Genomic DNA, 16,629 nt, shown 5'->3' with positions numbered 1-16,629 from the left:
GTCATGCGCTTGTGTGTTCAGCAAAAGCAAATCTCTTTGCTTCTGAGTCACTGATGTAGCATCAATTACTTACGCAAAGTTACTTTATGTTACATTTTCTGGGTGTGTTCTTGTTTATTGAGGCACAATAATGAAAATTCAGCTTCCTTGTTTGATGTTTGTGGTGTATTAAAGCATCTAAATGTCATTTTCTTGTCAGTGACCTTTGTCTGTCTGTAACGCTCTGTACATCAGTCTCCGAAATGTCACCTTTCTGTTTGAAGCTGTTGCAGGTGGGGTGATGGAAAAAAAGAGCTTTCCCAGAAGCATGGCGGCCACAGAACCTTTGCCCCGCCACTTTTTCCTCTTCTTGTTGTCTTTTCTTGTAATCGAGCCAGTCCTCACCCAGGACACATCCATCTCCACCATGACAGTGAACGAAGGCGACTCGTTCATCGTCCCCACCATGCTCACCAACCAGACAGCTACCAGCTATGAGGACACGACTCAAAGCACTCCTCCAGAGACGGGCCTTTCCACTCCCAACAGTGGTGGAGACGCAGATGATGAGGATGTCCCTCCGGCTGGTGGAACGCGCTGCCAGGGTTACTACGACGTAATGGGCCAATGGGATCCACCATTCAACTGCAACGCCGGTGTTTTTCTATACTGCTGTGGCACATGTTTTTACCGCTTCTGCTGCCAGTTCCGCCAGCAGAGGCTGGACCAGAACATCTGCTCCAACTACGACTCGCCCATCTGGGCCAACACCGGGAAGCCAGTAGCCACCATCACAGAGGGACAGGGGGACCAGAGCCGGGACCGCACACACCTCATCGTCTATATTATCTGCGGCGTGGTTGCCGTCATGGTGCTGGTGGGCATCTTCACCAAACTGGCTGTGGAGAAGACTCGCGGAGGAAGCAGTGGAGGAGGAGCAGGGGTGCCTCAGGCCGACCTCAACACCAGGTGAGGAGGTGTCCACGTGTGTGGGTGTGTGTGTGTGTGTGTATGTGTGGAGGGAGTAGATTTGCTGGCATTTTCCTGTAGTGTAGATATGACCAAAGAGGTGGTTAAAGGGTTGGATGCACATTTGTTTTTGCATGCACATATGTCTGTATTTGCATGTGTCTTCTGATGCAATACAGGAGGGTTGGAAAGTTGGAAATTCTGACTTTACCTCAGAAGAAAAGAGACAAAAAAGGAAAAAATGTCACATAGAAAGTTAATGACTTTCAAGGTGCGGATTCGGGTTTTAGTAACACAATCTTCCATCTTGGAATTTACAACTTCCAACTTTAAATGTGTGTAAGCCCAGTTCCATGTGTGCATGAGTGTATGTTTACCCAGGAGGTGTGACTAGAATGCTTTTCATATTCCGTATTGAATGAGAAATTTGAAAAAAAAACAACAACAAAAGAAAAAGGGGAAAGACAGAAGATACAATAGAGAATGACTGCTAATGGTCGACTTTTCAGATAAATGTGTAAAGCATTGTACGTTGTTGATTTGTGAGGCAGTGATGAGGTGTCTGTGCATGAAGTACAAGCTCATATGTTATTCACATCCATATATACATATTTATCATGCTCTTTCTTTGTTTTTGCTCATCTCATCTTTTCTCATCTTTTTTTTTCTTTGTGCTTGTCTTTCTGTCTTTGTCTTTCATATACTTTTGTATATCACCCTCCCTTTGTACCATTTGCTTTGCTTGTAAGCATGACTACTATTTGAAATAAACACCAAAAAATGTGCAAAAGAGAAACTGACCAAACCATTTTTCCTGCAGTAAAGCACTCTTAAAGAACATCTTTGTGCTTCTGTGTGAGAGTTCCTCCCTTACAGTTTGTTTCACGTTTTACAAGTAAAGTCACTTTTGTCACTTTTGTATTGAGAAATAAAATAGCTGCGAGAGCTCAACAGTCAGTTAAACATGTGTGCATGAGCTGGGAAAGAATAGAAGGAAGTACATGTGCAAGCATGCATATGCACATGCAAACACACTAACAAAACCCCTGCCGCTGGAGTTAAACAGGGTCCAGAGTTAAACCCGATCGCCTTAGGAATTATTACAGCAAACAGCACACCGCATGAGCATCTTTGCTTTCACTGCAAATGATCAAACCTTCCCTACTTGCCTCGCCTCATTCCTTCACCTCCTCTATTCATACTAGTTGTCTCTTTTGGCTTCTTGTTTTTGATCTTGTTGAATCTCCATGTAATTCTAAGTCATTTTCCCCTCAACCTGAGCCACAAATCTTGCTGTTTTGGTATCCTTTTCACATCTCTTTTGACTCTTCTGCTCCAGGTCAACTATTCTTTTCGATATCTCTTTCTTTTCACCTGTCTATTGCTTTTCATTCTCCTAATCTTTCCCATGGCTCCCAAGATTAAAGATCTGAGGCAGGAGCCATTTTTAGTCCTTCTGGTTTATGTCCATCTTCGCCTCTGTTCACCTTCCTCACCTTCTTCCGGCCTAATTTTTGCCACTGTCACGCATTTTAATCGAGAATGTGGACACGCTGTCAGCCAAGCTCTCCCCGTCCAAACCTCCACTGAGCAGCAGCTCTGTTAGTGTGTCTCCCTTTTACCAAGTCACTGGATAGTGTAGTGGCAAGATTGCTGCCTTTCATGTGGGTGACTGGGGTTTGAATCCTGACTCTCTGCATGAATGCTAAGGGTCCTTAGGCAAGACCTGCCTACCTGGGATATGTAAGAGTGTAAGTTGCTTTGGATAAAAGTGTCTGCCAAATGAATAAAAATAACAAACCTGAACTGCAAACCACACAGCCAAGATGAATATATCCTGCAGGATAGCGCTTCACTGAAATAAAAGCTGTATAAATGTCTCCACAGATTACGGCTCCTCCTTGAGATTAAACAAATTTCACTGAGATTACAGATTTAGCATTTCTAGACTGCTCCGCCTGCACGCTTGTTCAGTTCTTTGCCTGCTGACATGAATCCATTGGTCCAAAAGTGAGCGCTCAACAAAGACCTCGTGTACTGCACCCACTTCCTGAGGTGAAATCCATGATTAAAAACTTAAACCCACCCACTTTAGAGTTAGGTAATACAAAAAAAAGTACACTTTTGCAATTTTCTCTCATGCACGGCTTTACACCTGTTTTAATTTTTAGTACTTCCTTTCCCTCCCACCACCTTTTCGCTCTCTCTCAACATCCTGCAAGCACAAGGTGATTAACACTGAAATCCCACCAGATTATCTTCGAAATTAGAATCCAGAGTGATCATCAACTCAGACATACACCTTGTATTACTTCTACCGCTCCACTTGTTCCAAGTCTACAGTGTATTTGCATGCTACACTGACGCCAACAGCAAAGAAACGGAGAGCGCAACCTTAGGTCACACGTGTCACGTCTAATAAAAACGTCTTAATTTGAGAGGGTCTGGCTTTACACCGGGAGAGTAAACAAATATCAGTGACCTTCATGATCTCACACACACATGCCCGCATACAGTCAAACACACTTACTTTCAGGGATTTATAGTTCAATTAAGAACAAGAATGATGGTGGTGGCATTTGGGTTGCATGAGCACGGTTCAGAACACCACAGCAAGAGGCCAGGATGCGCAGGATGGCCAGCAGGCCGGATGAAAGGCAATGCAATGTACACCTAACAAGTGTGAGAGGACCAACATGGTGGCAGCAGAGGTCACATGTTTCAAACAGAATGTGTGAGTGCGTGCAAATGTGTGCAAGCATGTGTGTGTGTTTGGCTGTTTGCACTCCAGCTCTTGTCAGAAGGAAAATCTTACATTTCCAACTATGAACCTAATCAAGTCTAGTGGAGTTGTATTTCTGTATAACTAAAAATTACATCTGGCAAGTTAGGAAAAATTCCTGCATGAAATTTATCAGTAAAGCGACGTCATTTGCGATTCTGATGGTCAGGAAACTTGGTGCAAACAGCACCTAAATCCTTCTCCCTCCAGAAGATTGTTCTACTTGACATGCACCCACAATGCCATATGTACATTGATTTACTATATATGTTTAACTGTTTAGCTTGTAATCAGTATCCAGTGTGTGTGCAAAGCAGTAGCCTTTTTACCTCTCGTGTTAAGTAACAAAGGACACCGTCACTGAAACGCTTTGGCTGCTCTGCCCTGATTTAAGGCCGATAAAAGATAGATAAGCAATAATCAATACAGCATGGGTATACATATGGGCTGTCTGGATGCAACAAATGGATTCACCCTCTCTGTCCTCCACACTCATCGATCATAAAAGCTTGGGGTGTAGTGTCAGGGTTTATGTTTCAAATATTTTTTGGCACTTTTCTGGGGTAAGTTTCCCATCCTAACTTAAATGGAGCAACATTAGGAAACACTTTCTCAGATTATGTCTTTATACTGTATATTGGTTCCTCCTTCTTATAAGAGATGCCTTATGGAGGATTTTAATGTATAACTTGCTGCTTCATTAATAGCTAAGAAAAACTATGTAGAAAGAAATGTATATTAATAAAAAGAACATGTGGCTGCAAGAAAGCCTCCAATACGTCACAACTCCTGCAAATATTTAACCTTCCTTGAGGGTTCAATAGAAAATGAAAAAAATCTGTGACCCTTTTTAATGATTTACATATTTAACCACAGAAGATTACTTGTTACAGTGTGATTAGGTCTATCAGTAGCTGGGTTTATTCTCTCTCTGTTGAAGCAAATCTGAAGCTACCTTTTGAAAAGCTGCAAAGAGGAAATGTGGATCAGAAACATCTGCATGACTGGTTTGGAGTAAGTGCTATGTGTTGCTTGATCTAATAGGTGAACTAGAAAAAGCCAAGTATTAATAATAAGCTGAAAGGGGGTATATTGCCATCTTTCATAGCGGGGCCAGACATACCAAAGTCAAAAAATTTATTCCTCTCCCGTCCTAGAAAGCAGGAATGAAGACAATAGTCCAATAAATGGCCCAATTGAGCTATAAATGTATCTTGACTTAACTGTACCTAAATGAAAACATACTGAATGATGAAGGGTGATGAGTTGTTTTTTTTTATCAGCTGTCAGGCCTGAACCTTGTCAATGATTTGCTGTCATTGATAAGTGGTTCCTTCATTACAACAGTCTGTAAAATATTTGCGTAAATGACAATTATAACACTGATTTAAATAAGTTTGTCCCCTAAGTGAGGGGAGCTGTGTTAATAGGGTTGTATATTAATAAGGTGCAAATAAATTGTGATTGGATACTCTTTATTTTTATATCCATCCGTCCGTCCGTCCATCCATCCATCTGTCCGTCCGTCCATCCGTCCGTCCGTCCGTCCGTCCGTCCATCCATCTGTCCGTCCGTCCATCCGTCCGTCCATCCGTCCGTCCGTCCATACATCCATCTTTTTCTGCAGTTACAAGTTCTGTACTGCCTCGCATGTCACGTCTTGGTGGATTTGCAGCTCCTTTACCCCTGTTAAATCAAAATAAGTACATATATGTTGGTAATATAGTATGCCCCTGGTGGAAAACAGGGATTTGCTTGTCCCTTACTGTCTGTAAAGAAGTTTGTATCTGTCTTTTTCTAGTGTCTCATCTTTAACATCACAAACATGGTTGGTAAAAGGCTTTTGTTTTTAAATGATCATGAAACTTAATTTTTTGGTCTCTATTCAGGTTTTGTTTACACTGGACAACTTTCACAAAACAATTACACAAGATCTTTTGGTTATAGACTAAGGCAAAAAAAAAACCCCCACTAAAGTTGCATGAATAAGCCAATCCAAATATATACATTAAACTCAAGAGCACTCAGCGTATCTGCGAAGACCAAAGCCTTGTTTTGAGATTTTAGTGAGTCATCTTCTTCCATGTCAAAATTTGATGAGGTCTTCCTTTGCCCACGCTCTACCTCTTCAGTAAGTTTCATGAAATTCAGCTGCGTAGTTTTTGCATAACCATACTGACAAACAAACAAACAGCCCTGACCCGCCTCAGCAAAACTTCCTGTAGTGAAACAAGCCTCGTTACGCCCACTCCTTGCACAACTTGAGTTCACTCATTCAATATGTTGGATGCACATCAACTTCACAGTCCTGTAATGTATTGTCAGAAACAACTTTTAAACACTTTCATCTGCTGATTACCTCTAGGGTTGGGATGTATCTCACCTGTCATAGCATGTGTGAGCATATCTACTTGCACTTGTGCTTCTGTGTAGGTATGTTAAAGTGTGTGTATGTATGCACTCGCGTCCCCACTTGGCAGAATTTCTCCCAAAGTTAAAGGACAAATAAGCGGACAGATTCCTGGCTATATGAGATGTGACAGTTCCCAGCCTCCAGGTGCTTCACCTTCTTGTCTCGTCGGGGCTGCCAGGCTTCAGTGGGCCCACACACACTTAAACATGGGTCAGCGTCCACTGACTTAAGGGTTTTGCTGTGCGCTGTTTGTGTTTGTAGTGGGTTTGTTCATCAGGGTGAAGGGAATAAAAAATGGTTGATATTTGAAAAGTCAAAAGAAAGGCAGGGTTTTATTTGTCACGTCATAAAATTGTTTATCCCACGACAAAAGTTTTGCTTGCCACAATTGAATCCATATCAGCCAAAATTGAAGTTCATGGGACCAGCAGACACACAGTGAGTTGGTCCATGTGGCTCCAATTCATCCTTCTCCCACACTTCAAATGGGCCACATCTGTCTGCAGCTCAAATTGGCATGAAAAACAGCCAAAAACACCCCCCAAAACCAATAACTTTGAAAGTTAACTGAAAACGTTACAATTCCAACAGAAAGTGGGATCCTGTGTAATGCATAATGTCTGTTTTCCAAAAGTTTTTCTCCAACTGAGAAGATAGTGGCCATTTTGGATGACTACATGACAGCTTCTCCTTGATTCTCAAAAAAAAAAGGGCACCTACTTTTCCCACAAAAATGAAAAACAGAGATGTAGGGCCAAGTGGAGGAATTGGTATTGAGCCATAGTGTTCCAACTGCTTCCAGTTCCTGGCCTCATTTGTTGAGTTCATTGTTATATAAAGTGCCAAATATAAAGCCATACTACTGTAAGACATGCAGAATGTAGTTGGGCATTGTCTTGCTGAAATAAACAATGGCTTCCCTGAAAAAAATGCTGTGTGGATTGCAACACATGTTGCTCCAACCCCTTTATACATCAATCAGCATCATTATTGCACTGCCAAACCATCGTCGATGCTGGATTTTGAACTGTGGGCTGATTTTTGTCTCTACTTACATTGTATCATTAAAAGTCATACAACAAACTTTCAATAACAAGCTGTATCCCTCTTCTTTTAAACCTGAACACTGCCACATCCATGGTTTCCAAAAAGATATTTAAAGATGAAATATCCAAATTCTTTGTAATCTTTCATAATTGTTTCATTGTTTGCCCTCTATTCACTGTGAAACACTAAGCCTCTATTTTGTTATTCATACCAAATCATATTAATGACCCGCTGTCAAGTTACTTAATTGTATCTATTCTAAATTAATTCTAAATACAGGGGTTTAAATTATCTGCAAGTCATTGCATTATGTTTTTATTTATTTTTCACAGAGTGACCCAACTTTTGTTGGAGAGTGTTGCAGAGTGCGACTAGCATAGAAAAATACAACAAAAACAAGACATGAACTACAACAAAAAAAAGCTACTGTTGCAAACAGCAGTTACTATCAAGCCTATTATTTTGAACTTGGATTAAATGCATGTCAGACACAGACATATGTAGCATCTTGTTTAATAAACATTCAGCTTTTAACAGCCTAAAATGTAAAAAAATCACATGAAAATCACAAAAAAGCACATGAAAAGTTTCAATCAGAGTACACCAGACATGGAAGAAAAAGTACAAAAATCAGTGTACTAGCAAACTCTTCATATCTGGCTTTAGTGTGTGAGTTTACCTGGTGCCTTGTCATTGTACCTAATCAGTAATTCCCCATGATAGCAAAGCTGGCTTGAACTGTATATTTGATGAAGTGGGGGAGATATATGTGGTAAGAGAACAGTGAAGACTGAGGGGAAATAAAGAGGTTGTGACACAGAAATGTCTGCTTTTTTCTGCTTTGTGTTCACAAGGAAATCATTTGAGAAATGCTTTGTTGTTTTCAGGATAAAACAAATGAGGAATCTGTCAGGTGGGAAAATTAAGAAAGAGCACTCCCATCATCACTAATCTGTTGCCATTTGGAATCACGTTTCACTCTGGTTTTCCTAATTTTTCACACGCTTCACATTATTCTTATATCGTATCTCTATGAAACCTTTACAGCATGCAGTGGAGTTTTGCTCCTGAGAAGTGGAGAGAAAGCCTTAGAAGTATTGTTAATCTCACTTGTAACCAATCACCGTGTGTGTTCTAATCTGAGTGATCTGGAGATGTGGAGAGGGCTAACCGATTGTTACAGGACATTAGCAAAGTCCCATCTCATTGAGGCCGTAATGTGATGAGAAAGCACGAAGGAGCTAATGAGCTAAAAAATCTCAGATTATTGTTACGTAATATGCAACAGATTAAAAAAGAGCTGTGGAGAGAACTACTCATGGAATGCATAAGCAATATATGTGTATTTCATTTGATCTCGTAACAGTATAGACTGAACTCTGACTGAGGAACTTGACCTGGATATAAGGATTCAGTGAAAGTTGGTTTGCTGGTTGACTTGACATGCACACAAAACATAGATTGGATAAATTTATAGAAATGTTAGGACAGTTTTTCAAGCATTTTTACACAGTTTGACATGATGAAATTACTTTTGCCAGACCACAAACAGCTGAAGATTGTAAAGGTAGGGATTAACCAGTCGATCATTTTCTTGTGATTAAACAAAATACAAAACAAAATATAACATAAATAACATAAAGATAATTTAATTACTTTTTTGTTTAAAAGTGAGAAAACAGTGGCATTTGGCTGTAAAAAGTGTGGCTAACATTAGCTTTGCTAATATAAAATACTAGAATGGCTACACCTCCAGATACTTATATATTTACACAAACACAACCTGTAAACAAAAACATTATAATTTTCCTGCTAAAAACACTGCAAAACCATAGTCAGTTTTATGAGATGTAATCCGTCTCCCACTTTCCATCTTCCAGGTTTGTAGCGTACATTTCTTAGCATGACAGAAGGGAGGCAGCTGTCAACCTTTGAAAGATTTTAGACCCACCAGCAATTTATATAAAAATGCGTATACAAAATTTGTTTAACTAGCTAGTAGCACATAAGTGTGTTCAACAACACGTAACTGGCTAATCGGCTAGCACAGGGGTCGGGAACCTATGGCTTACGAGCCAGGTGTGGCTCTTTTGATGATTGCATCTGGCTCGCAGATAAAACTAAATATTCTCACTTGTTTTAATCCATCCATCGGTTTTTCACTGCTCATGTCCTGTTCAGGGCTGCAGGAGCAATTGTCCATTATTTTAATTGGATGATACTGGACTACGTTGGCCGTTGGAGCGTAAAACAGGTAAACGCTCCCTTTTGAATCAGTCTGCTTGGTCATGAGCTCAAAGCTAACCCTTCGACGAAGAAGATGGCGAAAAGAAAAAAAGATGACGAGTATCGAACATTTCAGGCCGAATGGACTGAAGAATTCGCCTTTGTGGAGAGAGCAAATTCTGCGGTGTGTCTAATTTGCAATGACAAAATTACATCGATGAAACGGTCGAATGTAAAGCGGCACTTCGACACGCGCCATGATACCTTTGCATCAAAATACCCGGCAGGAGACAGCAGAAAGAAAGCGTGCCAAGAGCTACTAAAATATATTATATGGCTCTCATTGAAATAAATTTCCAAATTTTTTGCTTTCATGGCTCTCTTAGTCAAAAAGGTTCCCGACCCCTGGGCTAGCAGGTGAATTTACAACACACTTTCGATACTTTCGATACTTTCGAATGTCAACGGGCCGATTTGACGAGCTTCTTCGCTGTATATAGCCATTAAGACCGGAAAAAGCAACTGCCGGATATTACGTTCTGAGCGGACCAATCACAGCCCTTGCGGTCTGTAGTTGGGATTTTTTTAGAGGTGCACGTCAGGCTAAGGTGTAGAGGTCCACGTCGACGGCGTAGCTACGCCTGACGGAGAAGCATAAACTACGCTTTAGTGCTGCAACATAAAGACATCCGTGTGCTCACGAGACATAGCCACTTTTGGTGTATTTTCTGCAGATAAGTGTTTGATTTTGCTTGAAGGCTGTGTTTCCATGTGGGTTGATGCATCCAAAGCCAATAGAATCAGAGCTGAGTGACGGCACTTTGTCAGATTAGCTGAACCGAGACCAACCTGTGTCATCAGTAAAATGAACAACCAGCACATACGTGCTATTAAACTGTATGACCAAAACAAAATCAGGAAGACATGATACCTCTCAAAGTCAAGAGTTCTTCCTGGTCTTCTCTGTTGCCTGCGCTTCAACATTTGCAATATAAGGATTTGTTCTTCAATATTGATGAGCTCCAACTGCAAATACAGCTGCTCCACCTCCGTTGCCATTGTTTACTGTTGTTAACTGTGACCGGAAGAAAAAGCAAGGATTCGACTATAACTCCTGAAACCACACAGACACACAGCCACACCTTCCTTCCAGCATGGTGAATTGCAGAGCAACGTGTTCCCTCGACACAGAACTTCGAATGCTCAATGACGCTGTCGACGTTACGGAGAAGCATAAACTAAGCATTAGTCCAGGAAATACTCTCTCTTTACAAACAAATTAAAAGTTCTACCAAGTGAGCATAGCCCATGGAAGCAACGATACCACTACATACAACACTTGAAAAATTGACATGCCTGGCTGGCAGCCATTTATTTTGACAATTAATACTTTGCCATCCTTTGATGGAATTAAGATGCTTGCAACTTACTTTTTAATTGTTATTAGCACAAATATTTAAATCCCACAATGATAAATCTTCTAATTGTGGCATCTTGGAAGCTCACAACGTATTGTGGGTGCTTTGAGAACCCTGACAATATACAGAAGCATCCGTGACATTTCACCAAATGAAACGAAAGACTGAGTCCTTCATGTCAGGATTTCTGAGATAGAAACATCTTAGATAACCTATTCATTCCTAGTCCATACTGATTTTGACCTCATCATTGATTTTATACATCTTTATATTCCATTCTGCAACTATTAACCGTTCAACCAGTTGCACATCCATCTTCACTCTTACAAAGACATCAACAGAAAAGATTGTGAAGCTCACCCAATGCTCCATAACTGCTACATAGCCTGAGGAGAGGTGCAGAATTTTTGTGGCAGATTAAAAATCCAAATCAACAAGTTGGAGACCCGAAGCAATTAAAGGCAATAAGTCAAAGAGGGAATGAAGAGTAGAACGCGATGGGAGAAGAGACAAATGTGATGGTATAAAAAGGACGGAGAAAGAAAAAAAAAGAGATTCAGAACCAGGTTTATGTGAGAAAATAATAAAACTGAAGAGAGTGAAGAGAAAGAGGTCTCAGGCATTCAAGTCTTTTTGTAGTGTGACACAAACATTAAAAAAGGAGAGAAACACAGGATATGCAGGAGTGCACGCTGCATATGACAGAATTCACAGTAGGATTAAGAACTGAACTGATTTGAATGAATGAATATCATTTTTTGTCATAAAATCTGTTTCCATAAACAGAATTAATTCATGAAGTTTTTAAGAGTTCAGAACGGAAATCTAACAATAGAAAACTTCATTAACGTGTGCTTGTTTTGGACTTGTGTGCTCTCACCTTTGACCACTCATTTTTACATTAGGGACTTCTCGTGTCTACATTAGGGATATATTCAACCCCTAAAGCAGGCTCAGAGAATCACTGTCCGTAGTCGCACAAAATCACTTCTGTTTTGAGATCTTGGGAGTCAAACACATCAGATCATAAAAGAAAAACAAACTGAACACATTCAGCTTTTATCAACAAGAGATAATCATGGGTAATGACAAATAGGCATAAATCAGACAACAGAAAAGCAGGAGCCCCTACAGAAGCCACTTTTTGGCATCAACTCTCTGCATCATATAGTTTATCAGAGAAGTGACTGAGTGTGAACACGTGGCCCCTGGCTGTGGCTGTCAGGTCAGTCATACTCCTGTGTGTGTTTTATGTACCTGTGTGTGTGTCTTTGAGTGCGGTACTGAGGGAAACACATATGAGCTTCATTAGCAAAACAGAAGCACCAGTGTTTGAATTATTGATCAAGGGAGTGACTACCATCAATTGTGTGATTTCAGCAAATGCACAGGCAGCGGATACGAGTTTGTTTAAAGTGATGCATATGCCAGAATGTGAGAGTGTGTGTGAGCATGTGTTTGTGCAATGAGAATTTAGCTGAGGTGGTCAGGTGTCTCATATCTTATGCCTGTTAATGAAAAAAAAGGAAAATCCTGGCACATGGAAGAATATAAAAATGCATGTGTGTGTGTGCACTTCTGTGTAAGTGTGTGCACAAGCACACTTGTTGTGTTTGAAAGTATTTCAGGCACTCAAACACATCGAAAAGGCAAAGAGCTCATATGTGTCCATATTGCTCGTAAGTCATGCAGCAAAAGGCCGCCAGTCAGTGGACAGCTCGAAGTAAAGTGCCTGTATTCACACAAAACTGAGCTGAACTATATCTTCATTCAGAACACCCAAGACACAATAAGGCAGCTGCACTTACTTACGTAACAGGCGCACGATGAGAAAAGCAAAAGGAGCATAAAATAATCGACTTGTTGCAGAGTTTAATGTCAGCACACCTCTGCTGACAAACTGAAGCTTCTAAACACTGCCTTTCTGAACCAGTGTCTGTAGAAAAAGCCTGAGAAACAATGTATGCTCACATTTAACATCGACTTTACTGCCTGGAATACATTCATGGATTGTTGATGCCGTATAATGTGAAACAATAAATGTCCCCACTCACTTAGAGCTTCATGCTAGCTTCTGATATCTTACATTAAAACATACATAATTGCAGCTTCAAAAATTCTCAAAATTCTCCTTCAAAGGAATTTTTGGAGAAAAGACTTTTCACTTTTAGATTTTTCTAAATGACCAGAACCACCACGAGGGGGCAGAGTTTCACCAGATGTATGTTTCCATTTCTGTTCAAGATTCAGACTCATTTATCAACTCATAAGTTTGTATATTTTTTTTCAACCTACAAGAGGGGGAAAAATGTTCCTCATTCTTCCATGGCCTGTAAATTCACAACTGGTTCCTTTGATTTTAACTTGAAAAAAAATCAGCATGTTGACAAAAATATAGCTAAATAACAACCAACAATAAGACGAGCTTACGATAATTTTGATCTTACTGCTGATACGATAGCAATAATACCCTTATATGCGTACAGTTCACATTATACTATCAGCTCAATTTTTTAGCACAGAAAACATGTTAACACTTATCACTCATCCCTTGTTAACCCTCTGCTGTTCCTATTTGGCAGATGAAAGCAGATTTTCCTTCCTCAGTTAGCTCCAAGCAGACTAGAGACTCAAAGAGACTCAAAGAGACTCGTGTCCAATGTAGTAGTACAAAGTGGTGTTACAGTAAAATGCGACCCATCCCTGTAATTTTTTTATATACCATCATATGTATCGCTTTTCCCAAGTCAGTTGATCACTGTAGTTGAATTTTTGATGTTTTAAACATTTTTTTCTACCAACTCCAAAAGGCAACTCCTTGTGGCGACAGGACAAATCTAGAGCATTCCTGCTGCCCTCACAGCTGCTTTGTTCTCTGTCGCTGCAGAAATCAACAGAAAAAAACTAAAAGGAGGTGTTTTTGTAAACGACACATCATGTGGGCTCGGACACACTTTTATACGCATGTGGCCAAAAGCGTCCCTGATCCCTGATGAATGTGGCCTGAGCAGTCTGATCTCACTGCGTTCAGTGCGTCCTGAGAGCAGTCACACTCGTATTTGGCTCTGTCCACTCGTGAAGGACACATGTTAGCACCAGGTGTGAACAACCTGTGAATAAGAAGTTATGCTTAATGGACTCTCACCTACCCATGCCAATATCTTGTCGGTAACCAGTACAATATATGAGATACAATATATCTTTTTACTCTTAAAGCACAGAGCACAAGACTCTGATGATTCACACTTTTCTCACACTATCACTCAATCATTTTCTCACGCAGCGAAAAACAAATTCACAAGTCATGATGCTGCAGCATTAAAAGAGGAAACTGACAGTGCATATGCAGCAACAATGAGCTCTTCAGACCAATCAGCAGGATGTGATATGATGTGCAAATCACTTAAAAACTTATGTTTCATTGAAACTGCAATGTGTTGTGTACTGAAGCTGAAAAATATGTGCTGATTTTAAATGAGATACCAAAAAAACATTGGGTATAAAAATACCGCGCTTCAGAAGTGTTTCAGAACTAGAGGTTGAAAAGACTGTGAATAAATAAGAATTTTTAAAAAATTTAAACATGCAAAATAAAAAAATAAAAACAGAACAAAAATTGAAACAGAAAACTGTGCTGTGATCTTATAGAATAAAATCTGCTAAATCAATTGGAAGTAAAAAAATAAACGTAAAAACATTTAAAGGGTTGTATAAAGAGAAAGGTGATGCAACACATTCATAAACATGAACCTGCTCTATTTTTTTAATTTGTGGCACAATTTCAAATGAGCATATATTCTTTTCTCATTTATCAGTTTAAACATTAGAGATGTTGTTCTTGTGCTATTTTCTGTTAAAGAAAGGCTTTCGATCCTGGTGCATTCTGCCATGAGTGTCAAAACTTTGTTGGGAACAGGGATGTATTGAAATCCAATAAACTGCATTTTACTTTGGTTTTAATCATCTCATCAAATTACAAGAAGTAATTAAAGTGATTTACTCTCTATGTGTGTGTGTGTCTCCAGGACACTGACAGACCTGCTGAAGCAGCAGGAAAGTGAGGTGAGCGCAGTAGAAAATGCCACAGCCGGTTCGCCCACCGGAGGGAGAGCCAACGGCGTCTCAGCCAGGATGCTGCGCAGCAGAAGTGGTGAGTGCAGAAAGAGGGGACACACAAACACGAGGCGAGACACAGGTACATGTAATGCAGGTAATACAGTGGTAAACTATCTATTTACTGGTGTAAAAATACAAAAGTCCATTCAAAGTAAAATATGTTTTTGTTTGTGTGTGCAAAGTCTATGAAAGCCAATTACAGTCCGTATAAAGATATAAAACGTAACTTAATAGGAGCTTATCATGCAGCTGGGACCTAAGATGAGGCGTCTGTTGCTTTTTGTCTCTATTCATACTATGTCAATAATAATCTATTAATACAGAGCATTAAGCAGGGCCCCACAAGCAATGAATGAACTTATTCCAATTCTGCATCTACAATTAAGATTGAAAGATTCAGCGGCTTAAGAAAAGCTATTCATACGGTGCTAATTAACTCCAGGAACACCTCATTACTAACTCATTTATCCTGTGCAAGTTGCAGGGTCGGATTCAGTGCTGCATGCTGTTCAGAGACATAATCATGTCAAAAGTCTGAGAAACACTGTATGAGCAGACAGCCACTGAAGGTAAACCTTTGCACAAAGGGCTCCAAAAATGCTATTTGAATGTAACTATATATACTTTCTTTCCACCTTGTGTTTTTCTACAATTTCTTCGCACCCACTGTTTTTACTCAAATTTGAACACTACTTAAGGTCAAACAATGTTAAACAATAATAGAGACAATGCTCTGAATATTTTTTAAAGCTTAACAGATGACTAATAATGACTAGTATTATAATAAGATATGTAATATCTATTAAATAATGTTTAATAGAAAAAAAGTAACAAATGAAAACAGTCTGAAGCGTGTTATACAAGTGATCACAAATCCTTACAAACACCACATAGCAGCAGACAGCCTGTATCCTTCCTTCCTGTTTTAATCTAAGATCTTCCACACAACTGTACAAAATTCACCAACACATACACACACACACACAATAAATACATAAATAAATAAATAATAAATAAATTGGAGGGTACCTTTCCTTTGTAAAACCATGAATTCTGTCACTCTTATATTTGCCACTTGACCAAACCTCTCTTTACCTTTCATCAACACACACTACACATGTGCGCTTCATCAACAAGATCATCAATTGTTTGGAGTTAGTCTTCTTTAAGGTCACACACTTTACAGAGGCCAGAGTGTTACGATCTTGCCGTCTGTGCTCAATCCTTGCTGGAGCATTCAGGTTGCCTGAATTTGACACCGATCGGTCCTAATCCTGCTTGACATGTCTCAATACTTGGTAGCCATGTTGGAAACCCCTCCAGGCAGGTATTTTAGGCAGCTATACGAGGTCCCTGTGAATGGGGCATGAACCGTAACTGCCATGTCAATGGTAACAGGGTCATAAAGATCGCACCATAAAACTTTTTTTTAATATAATTTTGCAAGTAAAGGAGGGATTAACATTCAGGGAAAAACTTGTGATATCAAAGTTAAAAAGAGAAAAACATGAAAAATACTGATATCTTGTCAAGTATCCACATCACTTTACTTTACAATGTCTTATCAATGTCAGTATTCAGATGATTCAGACAGTGGGAAATGCTGTACACAGCTTCGTGAGGATGGAACAGAAGCATTTGCTGTCATATCAGTAAAACTGAGAAATTCCATGTTTGTG

The 16,629-nt window shown here is 39.8% G+C and overlaps 1 protein-coding gene across 1 annotated transcript in view; it reads left to right on the top strand.

Annotated features, from left to right (window-relative positions):
• The first annotated feature begins 278 nt into the window (after window positions 1-278).
• Window positions 279-16,629, top strand: part of shisa8b (shisa family member 8b) — a 32,051-nt gene continuing 15,700 nt past the window's right edge. Inside the window, exons 1-2 of the mRNA XM_072374120.1 lie at window positions 279-948; window positions 14,860-14,984. Coding sequence (XP_072230221.1) covers window positions 281-948; window positions 14,860-14,984 — 793 coding nt within the window. The 5' untranslated portion in view covers window positions 279-280. The remainder of the gene's footprint in view (window positions 949-14,859; window positions 14,985-16,629) is intronic.

This window comes from Leuresthes tenuis, unplaced genomic scaffold (genome assembly GCF_036924035.1).
Source record: "Leuresthes tenuis unplaced genomic scaffold, fLeuTen1.0.hap1 SCAF_20, whole genome shotgun sequence".
Classification (NCBI taxonomy): Eukaryota; Metazoa; Chordata; class Actinopteri; order Atheriniformes; family Atherinopsidae; genus Leuresthes; species Leuresthes tenuis.
The sequence above is the reverse complement of the archived record's forward strand: the minus strand, read 5'-3'. Positions and strand labels throughout refer to the sequence as shown.